The sequence below is a fragment of the Astyanax mexicanus genome, chromosome 23, assembly GCF_023375975.1.
Source record: "Astyanax mexicanus isolate ESR-SI-001 chromosome 23, AstMex3_surface, whole genome shotgun sequence".
NCBI lineage: Eukaryota > Metazoa > Chordata > Actinopteri > Characiformes > Acestrorhamphidae > Astyanax > Astyanax mexicanus.
In genome coordinates, this window is record NC_064430.1 from 27,499,211 (window position 1) to 27,515,554 (window position 16,344).

Here is a 16,344-nt window from a genome sequence, read left to right on the forward strand (position 1 = left end):
CCAAAATGCACACAAAGACACAATGTGTCCAAAAGAGAGGGCAGAAACTAGTAGCTAGTGTCCCATGACTTCTGGCATGGGCCAAGTAGTGGTCATCCCATGCCTTGACTACTGCAATGCAGTAGTAAACCAGTACAGACGGTCCAGAACACAGCAGTGTGTCTGGTCTTCAACCAGTAGGAACCAATTGGAACATGTCAACCTACTGCTCACTGAGCTCCACTGGCTACTAGTTGCTGCTTGCATTAAATTTAAAGCTCTTAAGTTCGCCTACAAGGTGATGACAGAGAAGGTTCCTCCTACTCCATCATGGCCTTCTCACACTAAACCTGTATCACTCCGCCGACGCATTGCCAAGTAACGGCATATATACAAAGGACAGCTTAGAATCATCAACGGCATCAGCGGCAGCGTTAGCTTAGCACAGGCTAGCGCTCAATCACGGCACGCTCGCCCGCAGCGCTGGCTGTCTTTTGTGGAAAAAAGGGAAAGAAAATCGCTCGGCTAATGCCGTCTGACAGCCAGAATGCTAACCAGCCAGGCTAGGCTAAGCTAAGCTAATGCTGAGCTAAAGCAAGCTAAGCTAAGCTAAACACAGTCCAGCCGGCTAGCTAAAACCAACACCACCCAGCAAAACAAGCAGAAATGCTCAAAAATGCGCAGCGTTCACCTGAAGACGACTCCACAGAGCAGGAGAGGAGAGTATCAGCGTTATTTCACACTCCTAACATTACCATCTTCACTTATTCCCAATTTTGATTTCAAGCTAACTTTCGTGGTGTTAGTCTGTATGAACTATACACCGTTTTGTAGTTAAGTTTCAGTTCTGTTACAGTTGTGGTGGAACTACCTTTTGGCGGAAGGCACAGTCCATATTAAAGCATATTCATTCTTAATTTCTTAAAGTTCTTCGATTTATTTTCTTTATTCATTTTGTAAAAAAAAAGAAACTGTTGAATAAAAGCAATAGAACACTCGAGGTCGTGTGTTATCACAAATAACATCACATTCCCATTTGTGAATGTGACCTTGAGTGTTCTATTGCTTAATTATAATAAATACAGGTTGTAAGTGAATAAACTGAGACGGCTCCCCTGTTAAACATCATATCAGAAAAGGTTCTGAAGCAGCAGGTGTCTGAATACTTTTGGACATAGTAAGACCCATTCACATTTCCCACCGTGGTCCTACCACTTTCCCCTAACCTACTGTTTTGAGCATTCACACCAAGGGTTAGGGCTGTCCAGATTCTTGTTAGGCCTTCATACCAAGATTTTTCAGATGCACACTTCAAACTGAGGGGATGAGAATCACTGGTAAGATGGTTTGAACGAGCTACCAAAGAAACCCACAAATTTAAGTATTTTCCTTAAATAAAATTAAAATTAAAATTTAAAAAGTGAGGATTAGCACTATATTACTTTAGATAAATGTGTAGTTTTAATGTTTTATGGCCAAATTCTTTATAACAAGCAAACAACATATTGCTAGTAGTTAGTCTCAGTAGATAGCTAGGGCTGCAGAAAATAGTCTGAGATGTAGGCATCTGTTTTTTAATTATATTTTTATTTTTAAATAAAGCTCTGGTGTGATAATCACAATGTTGCTAAGTAACCAATTATTATTGTTAACGAAACTGAACCAAATAACGAAAACTGAAAGTGAAAAAAATAATTTATTTATAATCGCTGTTTTCACTCCCGCAGTTGTACAGCGGGGGGTGTTGTGCCGATTCTCTCCGCAAAGCGGGAGTCGGATTCAGCTGGGAGTCGGATTTGGCGCAACAGTGGCAGCACAGCAGCACCTCACGGTCCACGGTGTTAGTTGTAAGCGCTCGCGCTAGCCCCAAAATACAACAGAAAACACTGAGGGAGCTGCAGAATTATGTATGGGACATGAATATGAGCACGAGGAGATCAAAGAGAAACAGGAGATACAGTATGTGAGAACCTTTACCTGTGAGTAGCTCATACACCAGAATACACAAATCTCTCTGTCTCTCTGTGTCTCTCTCTCTCTCTCTGTGTGTGTGTGTGTGTGTGTGTGTGTGTGTGTGTGTGTCTCTCTCTGTCTCTCTCTCTCTCGCACGTGAACTCCTCCATGTTTGACTTGCAGCACTGCGTGTAGCTGTTCTCAAAAATCATTTTAATTAAATAATAGTTCTATGCTTCTATGTTACAGTGTTAATTAACATCATTCTGATCATATTTCTCTCATTCAAACAGCCCGAAAACAGACAGTTTATGGGGCGGGGCAGGTCGGGCTCGGGCTCATAATGATAGTTTATGGTTCGGGTTGGGTCGGGCTCAGGCAGAACGTGCACGGGCTCGGCCTGGGTCGGGTCGGATTTTTTGGGCCCAATCTAACCTCTACTCCTGATGACATATTGGGTTCTTGAAGGGTTGTCCCAATTCTTAGGGTGGATGATTTCACCCCTTCCCCTTGGAACAGAGTTACACTCGAAAACAAGGGGTAGGGGTAAGTGGTAGGGCCAAGGGGTGAAATGGAATTGGGCTTAAGTATAAATGGCTGAATGAGTACCTGCAGGTGGCTGTACTTCTCATACGGGTAAATCTCATCTCCTGTGTAGACGTTAAACACTGAGTGCAGACACGTGTACGGACTCGGGTCCTGCTTAAAGCGCTCCACCTGAAAGAGAAAGAGAGAGAGAGAGAGAGAGAGAGAAAAGAGAGAGAGAGGTCATTAATGATGTATCTGAGGTTCCATCTCACTGAGGTGTGTTTTATTAATTCTCAGTAAGGCAAGTGAGGGAGGAGCTGCTATTGATATTCCACACACCTCCACCTCCACCCTCACTTCAAACTCCATCCCCACCCCTATACTGCACCATCAGAGCTGGTAAAACCACGCAGGAAAAATTAAACTCATACTGCAGTAAGGGGAAAAAAAAAGATTAAAAGTTGTACGTATTGATGTACTGTAGACCCTATTCTATTGGCAGTACCTCTCTACTAAGGCAAAACCAGCATTTGCACATCTGTGTCAGCAATGGGTGCCTAAACATTTGGGCCCTATTTTAGCAATTTATAGAAAATATGTAAATTGTGCTCTTTTGTAGCTCTATTTAGGGCGTGTCATTGTGTCTTTGATATGCTGAAGGTGCAAAAAGTATGCCTTGTGCAGCTCTAAACGTGCAAAAAGCATTTTCGTGCAAAACAAATTCTCTTAATTAATCATGGGTTTGTTTTGGGCGTATTGTGAAATAGACCAATCAGTGTGTCAGTTGTCATTCCCTTTAAGAGGCAGGTGAGCTATGACTTTGGCATGTTTGTATCTTAACAGTGCATCACTTCTGTTCAGCTAAAAGCTGGAATTGTGCACTGCAGCGTGTCCATGTGTGTGTGTAAGGAGCGGGATGTACATGCTTGTGCACTTGTGCACACGTGTTGATAGGTAGAAGATAGTTATGGCTAACTGCTGACCATGACTGTTGTCAGGGTTTTAATCGACCAGTAGCACACCTGTGTTTACCACCGCCAAGATAGTAACATACCAGATATTTACCTGAACACACCTCATATCCAGACCACCATGCCCATCGCTGTAGATATATTCCGAAACTCTGAGGCTATTTTAACAGCGCAGGCTCAAGGCTGGAAATAAACTGCTGTGTGCTTGCAGACACAGCAGCCAAATTTGAATGGGTTGAATGGGTTAACCACAATGTTAACAAACAGCCTCGTGAGGGATGGAGATACGTACACTGCTAACAGACATCGCACAAAGGCTTAGCAAAAAGCTTAGGCCTATAGGGTTAGAGTCGCAATGCTAACAGATACAATAGTCAAGCTCAGCAGGGTTAGGACACGTTAGCCGCTATGCAAACAGCCAGCCTCAGCTGGGTTAGAGCTGCAATGCTAACAGACACAGCGACTAAGCACAGCAGAGTTAGGACACGTTAGCCACTATGCTAACAGCCAGCCTCAAGGCGAATAGAGATACATTGCTAACACAGAATGGAGCAAGGTTTAGCAGGGTTAGCCCATGGAATCTGATGGTAACAGCCAGACTCAGCAGTGTTAGAACAGTGATGCTTACAAATGCTTACAGAAATGAGCCATGATTAACAAGGTTTGGCACGGTTTAGCCACAAAGACTACAATAAGCCTCAACAGGGATGGAACTGTGATGCTAAAAGACAGGGCTTGTAAGGTTAGGATGGTCACAATGGTCACTGCAGCCGGGCTTAACAGGGTTAACATTCTGCGTTAGCCGCAATGCTAACAGCATGTGTGGAAGCCTGAATGCTAACTGATACAGCAGCCAGGCTTGGCAAGGTTGAAGTTAATAAACAGGAGGATGGAAGCATGGCTGAATACAAAACATTTCTTCTGGTATAAGATGCTGGTGCTCTAGTGCAACATCTATTATTGGAAAATTCTATTTAATTCTTAATTAAAATGATATTAAGATGTTTATTCAACCTAATCTGGACAGAATATGCCCAAAACCCATCCTAAACCAGTGTACAATATGCACTCAAGCCAAATGGATGGTTCAATGAGCTCAATTCAGCTCTCAGTGGTCTAATGCAGTCTGATTAACTGCTAAGGGAAACGACAGCAGAATATGTGGAGATGTCTGGTTTGCTTATGTAGTCTTACACTGGAAAAGACATGCAAGATATTCGGAAGGACACAACGCTGTCTATATATAGCACTTGTGGAGTAAGCAGCTGTAATATCGCCTCGAGTCCAAACCAGAGGGTTTAAGCACAGCAGCCAATTCTTCAGCTAATGCTGTTTTCCAGTCTAAGGTTTGGACACACCTTAAATTTAGATTTTTAACATCATTAAAAAATGTTCTACATTGTAGATTATCATGGGTGTGGTTAATTTTTGGTGTAATATGAAATAAACCAATCAGTGTGTCAGTTGTCATTCTCTTTAAGAGTCAGGTGAGCTTTGACTTTGGCACGTTTGTATCTTAACAGTGTATCGCTTTTGCACGTTCACACTGTGAAGGTTTTCAAGGAGGTGATTTAAGGGAACAATAATGTTATTTTATTCTTTATTCTGTTTATTGTTCAGTTAAAAGCTGAATTTGCGCCAGGCTTAAGTGGCTCAATGACTGATTGTCCAAACACACTGCTGCTCAAATCTGTGTCACCTGTTCACACACACACACACACACACACCCTCTAGCATATTTAAAGTGTTAAAAATAAGTGGCCCCATTTTTTGGCACTCTCTTCTCTCTGTCTGTCACACTCTCTCTCTCTTTCTCTTTCTCTCTCTCTCTCTCTCTCTCTTTCTCTCTGGGTCATGTAAGGTATCCCTCTGTCCCAGATCCATCCTCCTGCACTGTTTTAATTCCTCACTCCTGTCAGCAGGCTGTTTAACAGCAGGTCCGATCTCACCGCAGGTCTAAATCCCTCGCTCGAGGGAGCAGAGGTGAAAAAAAGAGGGATAAAGACACCTGCACAGCGGAGAGGTGACATTTCACACACCTGTTCATCATCAACATCCGTAATATAAAACTAGTAAAAAAAAAAAATAATAAAAATATGTGAGAATTACTACTGTATTAAGTAAAATAAATAAATACATAAAAAATATATATTTATCAAGGTTGCAATGCTCTTTTTATGCCTTGTGTGAATAGCAACATTGTTTCTGAATATTTCTGAATATATCTATATCTAGATGAACTGTAGGCGTATTGCTAATTTGACAGAAAACACACGTGCTCCACTGACTGAATACAACCTAGACTGACATCAATAGTCAGACGTTCATTGCTATCTTCGCAGTGAATTATCAACACAGGTGTACAACCCACTTGTTATGCACACAGACAAGCAGCAGTGCACAAACCCATTGCACAAGCAGTTTAGTCTCCTGTGCTGAGAAACATCGAACACCTCCAGGTAACAGCACCCCAAAAATAGCAATAGCAATATAAATGTTTATTTTGTAAACAGTAAATTTACCTGATTTTGTATAAAGAAAAAAAAAAACAATATGTAAAAAAGGATGAGAAAAAAAAAAAAAGATATGGCCAAAAATGTATATTCACAGTATATTTCTTAATGTCTATATATAGAATATAATGTATATATCTAACAAAAGAAAAGCTAATACATGTCAGTCAGGCTGTAATATATATATATATATATATATATACAGTTGTGGTCAAAAGTTTACATACACTTGTAAAAAAACATAATGTTATGGCTGTCTTGAGTTTTCAATAAGTTCTACAACTCTTATTTTTCTGTGATAGAGTGATCGGAACACATACATGTTTGTCACAAAAAACAGTCATAAAATTTGGTTCTTTCATAAATTTATTATGGGTCTGCTGAAAATGTCACCAAATCTGCTGGGTCAAAAATATACATACAGCAACATTAGTATTTGGTTACATGTCCCTTGGCCATTTTCACGGCAACTAGGCGCTTTTGGTAGCCATCCACAAGCTCCTGGCAAGCTTCAGGTCGAATGTTTGACCACTCTTCTTGACAGAATTGGTGCAGTTCAGCTAAATGTGATGGTTTTCTTGCATGAACCCGTTTATTTAGCACTGTCCACATGTTCTCAATGGGGTTTAAGTCAGGACTTTGGGAAGGCCATTCTAAAACCTTAATTCTAGCCTGGTTTAGCCATTCCTTTACCACTTTTGATGTGTGTTTTGGGTCATTGTCTTGTTGGAACACCCAACTGCGCCCAAGACCCAACCTTCGGGCTGATGGTTTTAAGTTGTCCTGCAGAATTTGGAGGTAATCCTCCTTCTTCATTATCCCATTTACTTTCTGCAAAGAACCAGTTCCACTGGCAGCAAAACATCCCCAGAGCATAATACTACCACCACCATGCTTGACAGTAGGCATGGTGTTCCTGGGATTAAAGGCCTCAACTTTTCTCCTCCAAACATATTGCTGGGTGTTGTGGCCAAACAGCTCAATTTTTGTTTCGTCTGACCAGAGAACTTTCCTCCAGAAGGTTTTATCTTTGTCCATGTGATCAGCAGCAAACTTCAGCCGAGTCTTAAGGTGCCTTTTCTGGAGCAAGGGCTTCTTTCTTGCACGGCAGCCTCTCAGTCCATGGCGATGTAAAACACGCTTGACTGTGGAGACTGACACCTGTGTTCCATCAGCTTCCAAATCCTTGCAGACCTGCTTCTTGGTGATTCTTGGTTGACTCTTGACCATCCTGACCAATCTCCTCTCGGCAGCATGTGATAGCTTGCGTTTTCTTCCTGATCGTGGCAGTGACACAACTGTTCCATGCACTTTATACTTGTGTATAATTGTCTGCACAGTTGCTCTTGGGACCTGTAGCTGCTTTGAAATGGCTCCAAGTGACTTCCCTGACTTGTTCAAGTCAATAATTCGCTTTTTCAGATCCACACTGAGTTCCTTTGACTTTCCCATTGTAGCTTTTGTAGCTGAGTCTAATCACTGGGTCAAATGAGCCCTATTTAAATGGGCTCATGAGAAGTCAACAGCTGTAGTCAATCAGAATCACTTACAAGAAGTGAAGAGGCCATGACATGAAGCTAATTTGATTGACACAACTCGCTACATCACCAAAATTGACAAATTTTGTTGCTGTATGTATATTTTTGACCCAGCAGATTTGGTGACATTTTCAGCAGACCCATAATAAATTTATGAAAGAACCAAATTTTATGACTGTTTTTTGTGACAAACATGTATGTGTTCCGATCACTCTATCACAGAAAAATAAGAGTTGTAGAACTTATTGAAAACTCAAGACAGCCATAACATTATGTTTTTTTACAAGTGTATGTAAACTTTTGACCACAACTGTATATATATATATATATTGAAGAATAGGAAACAAAAAAAATAGAAAATATGTACACTCCATATTGTGATATAAAGCTTCAGACTGAATATTATTTTCCTCTTATTGATGAAGGCCCTTTTCTAGCTTTTTTCTAGCCGTTTTCAATGGTTCTTTCCATGAACTTCACTCCAGACACTTGCCATTTGCCATTCTTTTTGTAGGTCACTTGATTTCATCCTTTAGTAACTGGCTGACATTTAAATAAGCTAAAAGATGAATCACTAATCCTGTATCCCATTGAAAACATCTGGAATGTAATCAAGAGAAAGATGGATGATCACAAGCCATCAAACAAAGCTGGACTGCTTGGATTTTTGCACCAGGAGTAAAGCAGCATAAAGTTATCCAAAAGCAGTGTGTAAGGGTGTACTCACACTAGGCAATCCGAACCGTGCCCGGGCACGGTTACCTCCCAAAGCACGGTTCGTTTGGCTAGTGTGATCGCTCCCGCTTGGAGAGGTGGGCCCGAGCACGGTTCACTTGGGCACGGATCAAGATTATGTCAGTGATGCGATGCTACTGTAAACGGAGGACGTTTTATACACAATTCTGCATATAATATTTTTGAAAAGGGTTCTAAAGAGCACCATAATGGTTAGTGTTACCCATAATAAATTAGGACTACTATCTACAAGTCCTAAACAACAAACACATTTTATTATTACTTGAGTTTTATGTTTCGCTCCTTTGGTCACTATTTATGTATATAGCAAGTACGTCTCTTACCTTACTGATGAACGTGAATTGTAGCCCGCGAGTAAAGCTGCAAATTTCTCCCTGGACGTCTGCTGCTTGTGTAAAAACCTTCTTACACGTGCAGCACGATTAGCAGTAAATCGCTGTGTTGCACAATCAATGAATCTCTGGTTCAGTTGCGTATTTGCACGCCCAAAACGACTCCAGATAAACAAAAACAACAGTACAATCCTGAACTCCATTGTTTTGCGCGCGCATACTGTTCTTCAAAACAAAAGTCACCTGTTGATGACGAAAGCGTGCTCGGGCACGGATCGTTTAGCGCAGTGTGAGTGCAGGCCTGCGGGGGAGTGGGGAGGGGGCCGAACCGTGCTCCGGCACGATTCAACCAAACCGGGCCTAGTGTGAGTACACCCTTAGACTGGTGGAGGGGAACATGATGCCAAGATGCATGATTATTTAAAATGATTAAAATAACCAAAAAGCATGGTTATTCCACCAAATATTGATTTCTGAACTATACCAATGTTACAATATTAATTTTGTTGTTTCTAAAAGAATATGAACTTGTTTTTCTTGAATCATTTGAGGTCTGAAAGCACTGCATCTCAAAAATAAATGCTCTAAATGACAATGTGTTTCGTTTAGAATTAGGGAGAAATTTAGGGAGTAATAAAACAATATTCAAATATATGTAAATATTGATCATTTTAGTGGTCTCTTAATTTTTTTTTTTCCAGCTATATTGGGCCAAATATACAATGTATAGAAACTGCAAATCTAAACAATTACACCCAAAATACCTGTAAAGCTTCACAGTAAATAGCAAAACAAATACAAAACAGCCGGCTTTCTCAACTGCTATTATAACAATATAGATTTATTTTTCTGTTTGTAAATGTTATAATTATTTTGATATTATTAATGAATGGCACAATATGGTACAGTCTGTAATAGTCTGTAATGCATCCATATGTGAGGCCAACAAGAAACCCATGAATATGAAAAACAAAATGTTCTGATTTCCAGTTGGTCTATCCAATCACAGCCCACGTTACCCGGGTAGCTTGTATCCTCGTGTTTCTGCTGTTTTTAATTCCTGGTTTTAGTGAGAGTGGTCCGCTGCACTCTCCGGCGTTTTAAGTGCACCTGAAAAACGGATGATCTAACGCTAACCGGCTAGCAGAAGCACTTAGCCGCTGCCTTAAAAGCTGCCATGTTCTCTGTGAGCGGCAGAGACAGATGCTAATGAGCGCTGCACTGTGTAATTAACTGTATAAACGGTGCATTCTAATTAAGACATGGAAAAGCTTTCTCCCAAATTAGGTCTTGGAGGTCAGGAGTAAATGAAACGGAACAATTTCAAAGGAAAAAAATGGCTTGATTACACCGAACTGCGTGTGTGTGTGTGTGTGTGTGTGTGTGTGTGTGTGTGTGTGTGTGTGTGTGTGTGTGTGTGTGTGTGTGTGTGTGCTTGTGTGTGTGCGTAAAGACAACAGTTAGCGCCTAAGGAACACTTGCTAAATTCTATAGGCTTATAATTAAGAATTATTTTAACAAGCGCGCTATGCATGGTGTTGGCGGCTCTGAACGTGTTTGTTTTGTTCTTTAGTGAGCTTATTAGGCTAATTCTTCACAAAGAAAGCATTACCACCAGCGGGGCTGTTTAAACGGCTGACTAATCCCACCGCCTGATCATTACACTTACTACAAACCCAAGGTGAATCATGCTTACTGACTTTTATTCCCTTTATGACTATTTTAATCATCTGCATTGTTCTTTACTGGACTTTACCACAGTGAAAAAAAAAGAAAGGAAAAAAGATGCAGAGCTTTCAGACCTCAAATAATGCAAAAAAAAAAAAAAAAAAACAGGTTTAAGAGATTAGAAATCAATATTTGGTGAAAAAACCTTGGTTTTTAATCACAACTTTCACACATCTTGGCTTCTCCTCCACTAGTCTTGCACACTGCTTTTGGACAACTTCAGTTTGGTTTGATGGCTTATGATCATCCATCCTCCAATAATACAATACAGCGCACTTTGCACAAGGAGAAGCTGTATGGGAAAGTGATGCAAACACACCACAAACAGGCGACTCTGTTTGTAGTGAAGTTGTGCAGAAACGGCTTCTTTCGCATCACTCTCTCATACAGCTTCTCCTTGTGCAAAGTGCGCTGTATTGTTGAGCGATGCACAGTGACACCATCTGCAGCAAGATGATGCTGCAGCTCTTTGGAGGTGGTCTGTGGATTGTCCTTGACTGTTCTCACCATTCTTCTTCTCTGCCTTTCTGATATTTTTCTTGGCCTGCTACTTCTGGGCTTAACAAGAACTCTCCCTGTGGTCTTCCATTTCCTTACCATGTTCCTCACAGTGGAAACTGACAGGTTAAATCTCTGAGACAACTTTTTGTCTCCTTCCCCTGAACAACTATGTTGAACAATCTTTGTTTTTAGATCATTTGAGAGTTGTTTTGATGAGCCCATGATGCCACTCTTCAGAGGAGATTCAAATAGGCAAACAACTTGTAATTGGCCACCTTAAATACCTTTTCTCATGATTGGATACACCTGGCTATGAAGTTCAAAGCTCAATGAGGTTAACAAACCAATTTTGTGCTTCAGTAAGTCAATAAAAGTAGTTAGGAGTATTCAAATCAATAAAATGATAAGGGTGCGCATACTTTTGCACCGGTCAATTTTTGGTTTAATGCATATTGCAGATTTTCTGTACAATAATAAACCTCATTTAAATCCTGAAATATTACTGTGTCCATCAGTTATTAGATATATCAAACTGAAATGGCTGTTGCAAACACCCAAATATTTACAACTAAAAATTATTAAGATTAATAGGGGTGCCCAAACTTTTTCATATGACTGTATCTGGCATGCTGTGTAACTACTGAATATTTGAAGCACTTTTCTTGAAGCACTTTTGATTTGAGTTCTGACCCAGTTGACTAGAACTTCAGAATCAATTTAGAACCAACCGTCTAGAACCAATTTGTTTGTACACTTATCTATTTTTCTCATTTTTTATGCTTCAAGAGCTGACTGCTCACTTGCTGCCTAGTATCAAAATCCCATCCTGTACAGATCATTTTGGAACCATATCATCAATGCTATTCTCGCTGATCAGTGCATATACTGTAATATATTCTGTAATTCTCTGAAGTGTTAAAGTGTGGGAGGTAATATTGCTTTCTAAAACATTAAAACATGATTCAGAATAACACTTTTTTAATTATTCCTAATGAATTGCATTAAAACTACCTCCCACAATTAAATAAGCTCTACTTCACTCTAAAATATATTCGTGCACCATGTGGGTTTTTCTATTAATTAGTGTCTGCGAGGTGCAGCACAGAAAGCCCCATGTGTTCAGCAAACACTACAACCACTAATTAAACGCAGACTTCGCAAATCAAAGCCATTTCAACTCAGTATGCACTTATTTTGCAAGGTATATTAAATATTTTGGACTCGGAGAAACACTGGGCAGAGAGCCCGCACGGATTTTAGCTCAACATTAAACACATTGAGAAAAGAACAACAAGTACAAAGAACATATGTAGCAACCTGCTTATCATCAGATATTTTCCATTTTAATTCACTTTAATCAGACTCATGGCCCCACCCACCTCCTACTGTCTAAACACTGAACAGAGGAACTCAGTAGATCTTATTTAGCAAAAGTAGAGGGTGGAGCTCCTGCAGAAACTGGGAGAGTGTGACTGTAGCTCAGCAGTGTTGCTGTGGTATAGATAATGGATGCTAAGCTGATGATACTGTAGCTGTAGGTATTGGACAATAAATTACGCCAGAAGTAACTGTGATAATATTATTGTATCATTAAGGCCATCAGGTGCCACTGATATAATTAAAAAACCATTATAGACAATTAAATTGTGTTGGTCAAAAATCATTTCGCTACATTGTGAAATGCGAACATGTTTGGCTGATGAATCAATAACACTAATATTAATACACTGAACTGGACTGTAAATTGTTTAAGTATCCCTAAAAGAACTATCCTAATCATCATTTTTTTAAGTTTTCATCAATCATCAAGTTTTACATTTTTAAGTATCTTCAGATACTACAGCCCCGTTCCAAAACGCAGGCAAACTTTTCCCGTCGTTATGATAGCTAACACACTGACACATCCTGTGTATTTTCTCAATTATTAGATTTAAAACATGGTGCGCACACACACACACACATACACACACACTCTTACCGTGTCGGACTGGCGCATGTAGCAGTAGAGGATGCCCCGCATGCACTTGATGGCAGAATGTTCCAGCTCATGTGTACGGCCCATGTCATCATCAATACGTCTGAACAGAAAACACACACTGTCAATACTACACCCATACCCACCCGTCTATACCCATCCATTCATCAACACCCATTCATGTCATTCAGGCTCACCTGACTGCTTTCCAAAATCACATTATCACAAAAAAAAAAAAAAAAAACACCACAACTACATGCATACGGGAACTAACAATGCCATAAAAGATCATCTCTAGAGAGGAGAATACCCACTTGAAGTCCAAAATAAACGGGTTCATATAAAGCAACTGAGCACAATTTATAAAACTGAGTTAATACGTGTCTGATTAATTTTATACTGAAATATGTATTTATGTCCTCAACACAGAACAATATATTATGTTTCAGCACCAGAGCCATCATTGTCTTAACAACTTGAGCATCAGCACACCAACCAATCAGCTCACAGCAGCAGTAACGCTAGACTCTCCACTGCTAACAATAAGTTAGCATTAGCTAATAAATAAGTTAATAAGCGAGCTAGCTCTCTCTAGAGTTTAACAATCATTTCCTGATATAACGGGGAAACAAAAAAATTGTTCAGACTCTCTATAACAACTCTGGTCATGCAGAAGATGCGTTCTGGACCAGTGGTTCTTTCTTTTTTTCTACATAATGCTATTAGCTGTTGGCAGACGCTGCTCTTGGCTCCCAGTCGCCAACTGGATCAGATATTTAGCATGCCAAATGGCGAGCGTGTTTCATTGGTTCACACCACACAACTGAACAAGTACTGAAAGATCCCCCCATTTGCCTTTGAGCTGATTTTTTGTTGAAGATAAACGAAAAACTGACGTTGAATGAAGAAATGGGCTAAAATCGTGTAACCGGGCATAGGGAACGGGCATCAAACCCACAACCATGTAACCGTTGACCCATTGCTCCAACATGAAACACCTGGATTTAACTCACCTGTAGGCCATGGCCAGAGCCCAGGAGCTCGCTGCACAGTACAGAGAGTCTCTGACTTTAGCCTCCTTACAGTCCGAACTGGTCTTCACTGGAAACAGACCAGTGGTGGGACTCTGGTAGTTCAGGATGGTGGATTTAACTGGAGAGAGAGAGGGGGGGGGGGGGGGGAGACAGAGAGAGAAACAGAAAGAGAGTGAGTATTGACTGAGTGTAGACAGTGATGCGATTTGAATCCCCCGCAGTGTTAACATTAATGAGAAAGCGTCAGAAGCGGCCATCGTTTCCTCACTCGCTGAAACAGTAATAAAGCGGCGCTGCCGAAAATGCCGGCGGCCATGTTTACATTATTGTATTTACTGATAGGGAAAACAGAGGGATGAGAGGACGCAATTTGTCAGCATTTCATTACCTTCATCCCTGTCACTCCCCATCAGCATCACCATCACTCGCTCTGTAAACAACTACACTGCTCACTTCCAGCCTATAAATACACACCGGATATTCTCTGTGTATAAACATGCACTGCTTACTGTTTATCTGCATATACACACTGCTTACTTTCAGTATGTAAATACATACTGCTTACAATCTGTGTATAAATACACACTGCATGCAGTATGTGTACAAACACATAATGGATACAGTACATGTGTAAATACATTTTTGACACAGTTATGTGTGTAAATACACACTGGGTACAGTCTGTATACAAACATACACTGTTTACTGCCTGTATTAACAAACATACTGTATTCTCTACTTTTCCTTTTTGTCTGTAAATACAGTATAAATACACACTGGACACTGGATACACACTAGATACTGTGTAAATTAACACTGCTTACTGTCTAAGTAAATTCATACTGCTTACAGTCTGTGTAAAATACAGAAAATTTGGCACAGCATGTGTGTAAATACGCACTGGGTAAACAAATATATACTGCTCACTGTCTGCATTAATATACTGTATACACTGCTCCTTTTCTGTGTAAAATAAAGTATAAATACACACTGGATACAGTTTGTGTAAATGCACACTGCTTATTGTCTAAGAATTCATACTGCTCACAGTCTGTGTATATAAACAGACAATTCCCAGTGTGTATTTACACACTGGATACTCTCTGTGAATAAACACACACTGTATACTGTCTGGGTACAAATATATGCTGCTTACTGTCTAAGTGTAAATACACAATGGATACAATATGTGTACACATATAGTGTATACTGTTTATATGCGTATACAAACTGCTTACTTTCAGAATGTAAATACATGATGCTTACAGTCTGTGTATAAACACATAATGGATACAGCACATGTGTAAATACACATTTGACACTGTATGTGTGCACAACTGTATTAATATACTGTGTTAATATACTGAATACACTGCTCCCTTTCTGTGTGTAAATACAGTATTAATTCACACTGGATACTGTCTGTGTAAATCCACACTGCTTTTTGTCAGTGTGAATTAATACTGCTCACTGTCTGTGTACATATACAGACAATTCCCAGTGTGTATTTACACACTGGATACTCTCTGTGAACTAATATGCACTGCATACTGTCTGAATACAAATATATGCTGCTTACTGTCTATGTGTAAATCCACACTACTTACTTTCAGTATGTAAATAAATAATGCTTACAGTTATAGTATATGTAAAAACACACACTGTACTATATATTTTGTAATAATCAACTATGTAATACACAATGGATACACAATATATATATATATATATATATATATATATATATATATATATATATATACTCGTCCCTTTCTGTCTTTAAATATAAATACAGATTAAATACACACTGGATACACTGTCTGTGTAAATGGACACTGTGTTCATACTGCTCACAGTCTGTGTACATATATATATATATATACATATATATATATATATATATATATATATATATATATATATATATATATATATATACATATATATATATATATATATATATATATATATATATATATATAATTCCCAGTGTTTATTTACACACTGTATACAAACACATACAGCTTACTGTCTGTGTGTTTGCTTTATGTATGTGTCCTGAAAAATGCACATCACTTACTGTATAAATACTGTAAATACACACTGGATACAGTACGTGTGTAAATAAACACTGCTTACCATCAGTGTTTGAATACACCCTGAATGCTGTAGGTTCATAAATATACATGTTTATATAAATACATACAAATTCATCCACATTCCCACATGCATTCTCATGCAGCTCTCCAGTATAATATATACAGTAAACTAAATCATATAAACATCAACAGAGTTCAAAGGAATTGGTATGCTTCTTTAGTTCTGACAGTGACTCTAAATGGAGCCGCAGCAGTGTGTGGATGTAGCCTCGGTCATTAATCTGTCTGTACCGCCGAGCCGCTCCGCTGTAATCAGGCTGAATGGGGCACTGAGGGGGATGAAGTGGGCGCAGATGAAGGGGACGTCCACCCCGTCACGCCCAAACAGCCCAGAGTCAGCAGGGCCGCGGATAAAGAGGCCACGGGGGAACGCTGGG

General features: G+C 39.7%; 1 protein-coding gene across 3 annotated transcripts in view; it reads right to left on the reverse strand.

Moving 5' to 3' along the window:
• phkb (phosphorylase kinase, beta) overlaps window positions 1–16,344 on the reverse strand; it is a 180,534-nt gene that overhangs the window by 147,677 nt on the left and 16,513 nt on the right. For all 3 annotated transcript variants that reach the window (XM_049471148.1, XM_049471149.1, XM_049471150.1), the window contains 3 exons: window positions 13,788–13,926; window positions 12,778–12,877; window positions 2,542–2,649 (listed from right to left, as the gene is read on the reverse strand). In XM_049471148.1, the coding sequence (XP_049327105.1) occupies window positions 2,542–2,649; window positions 12,778–12,877; window positions 13,788–13,926 (347 nt within the window). The remainder of the gene's footprint in view (window positions 1–2,541; window positions 2,650–12,777; window positions 12,878–13,787; window positions 13,927–16,344) is intronic.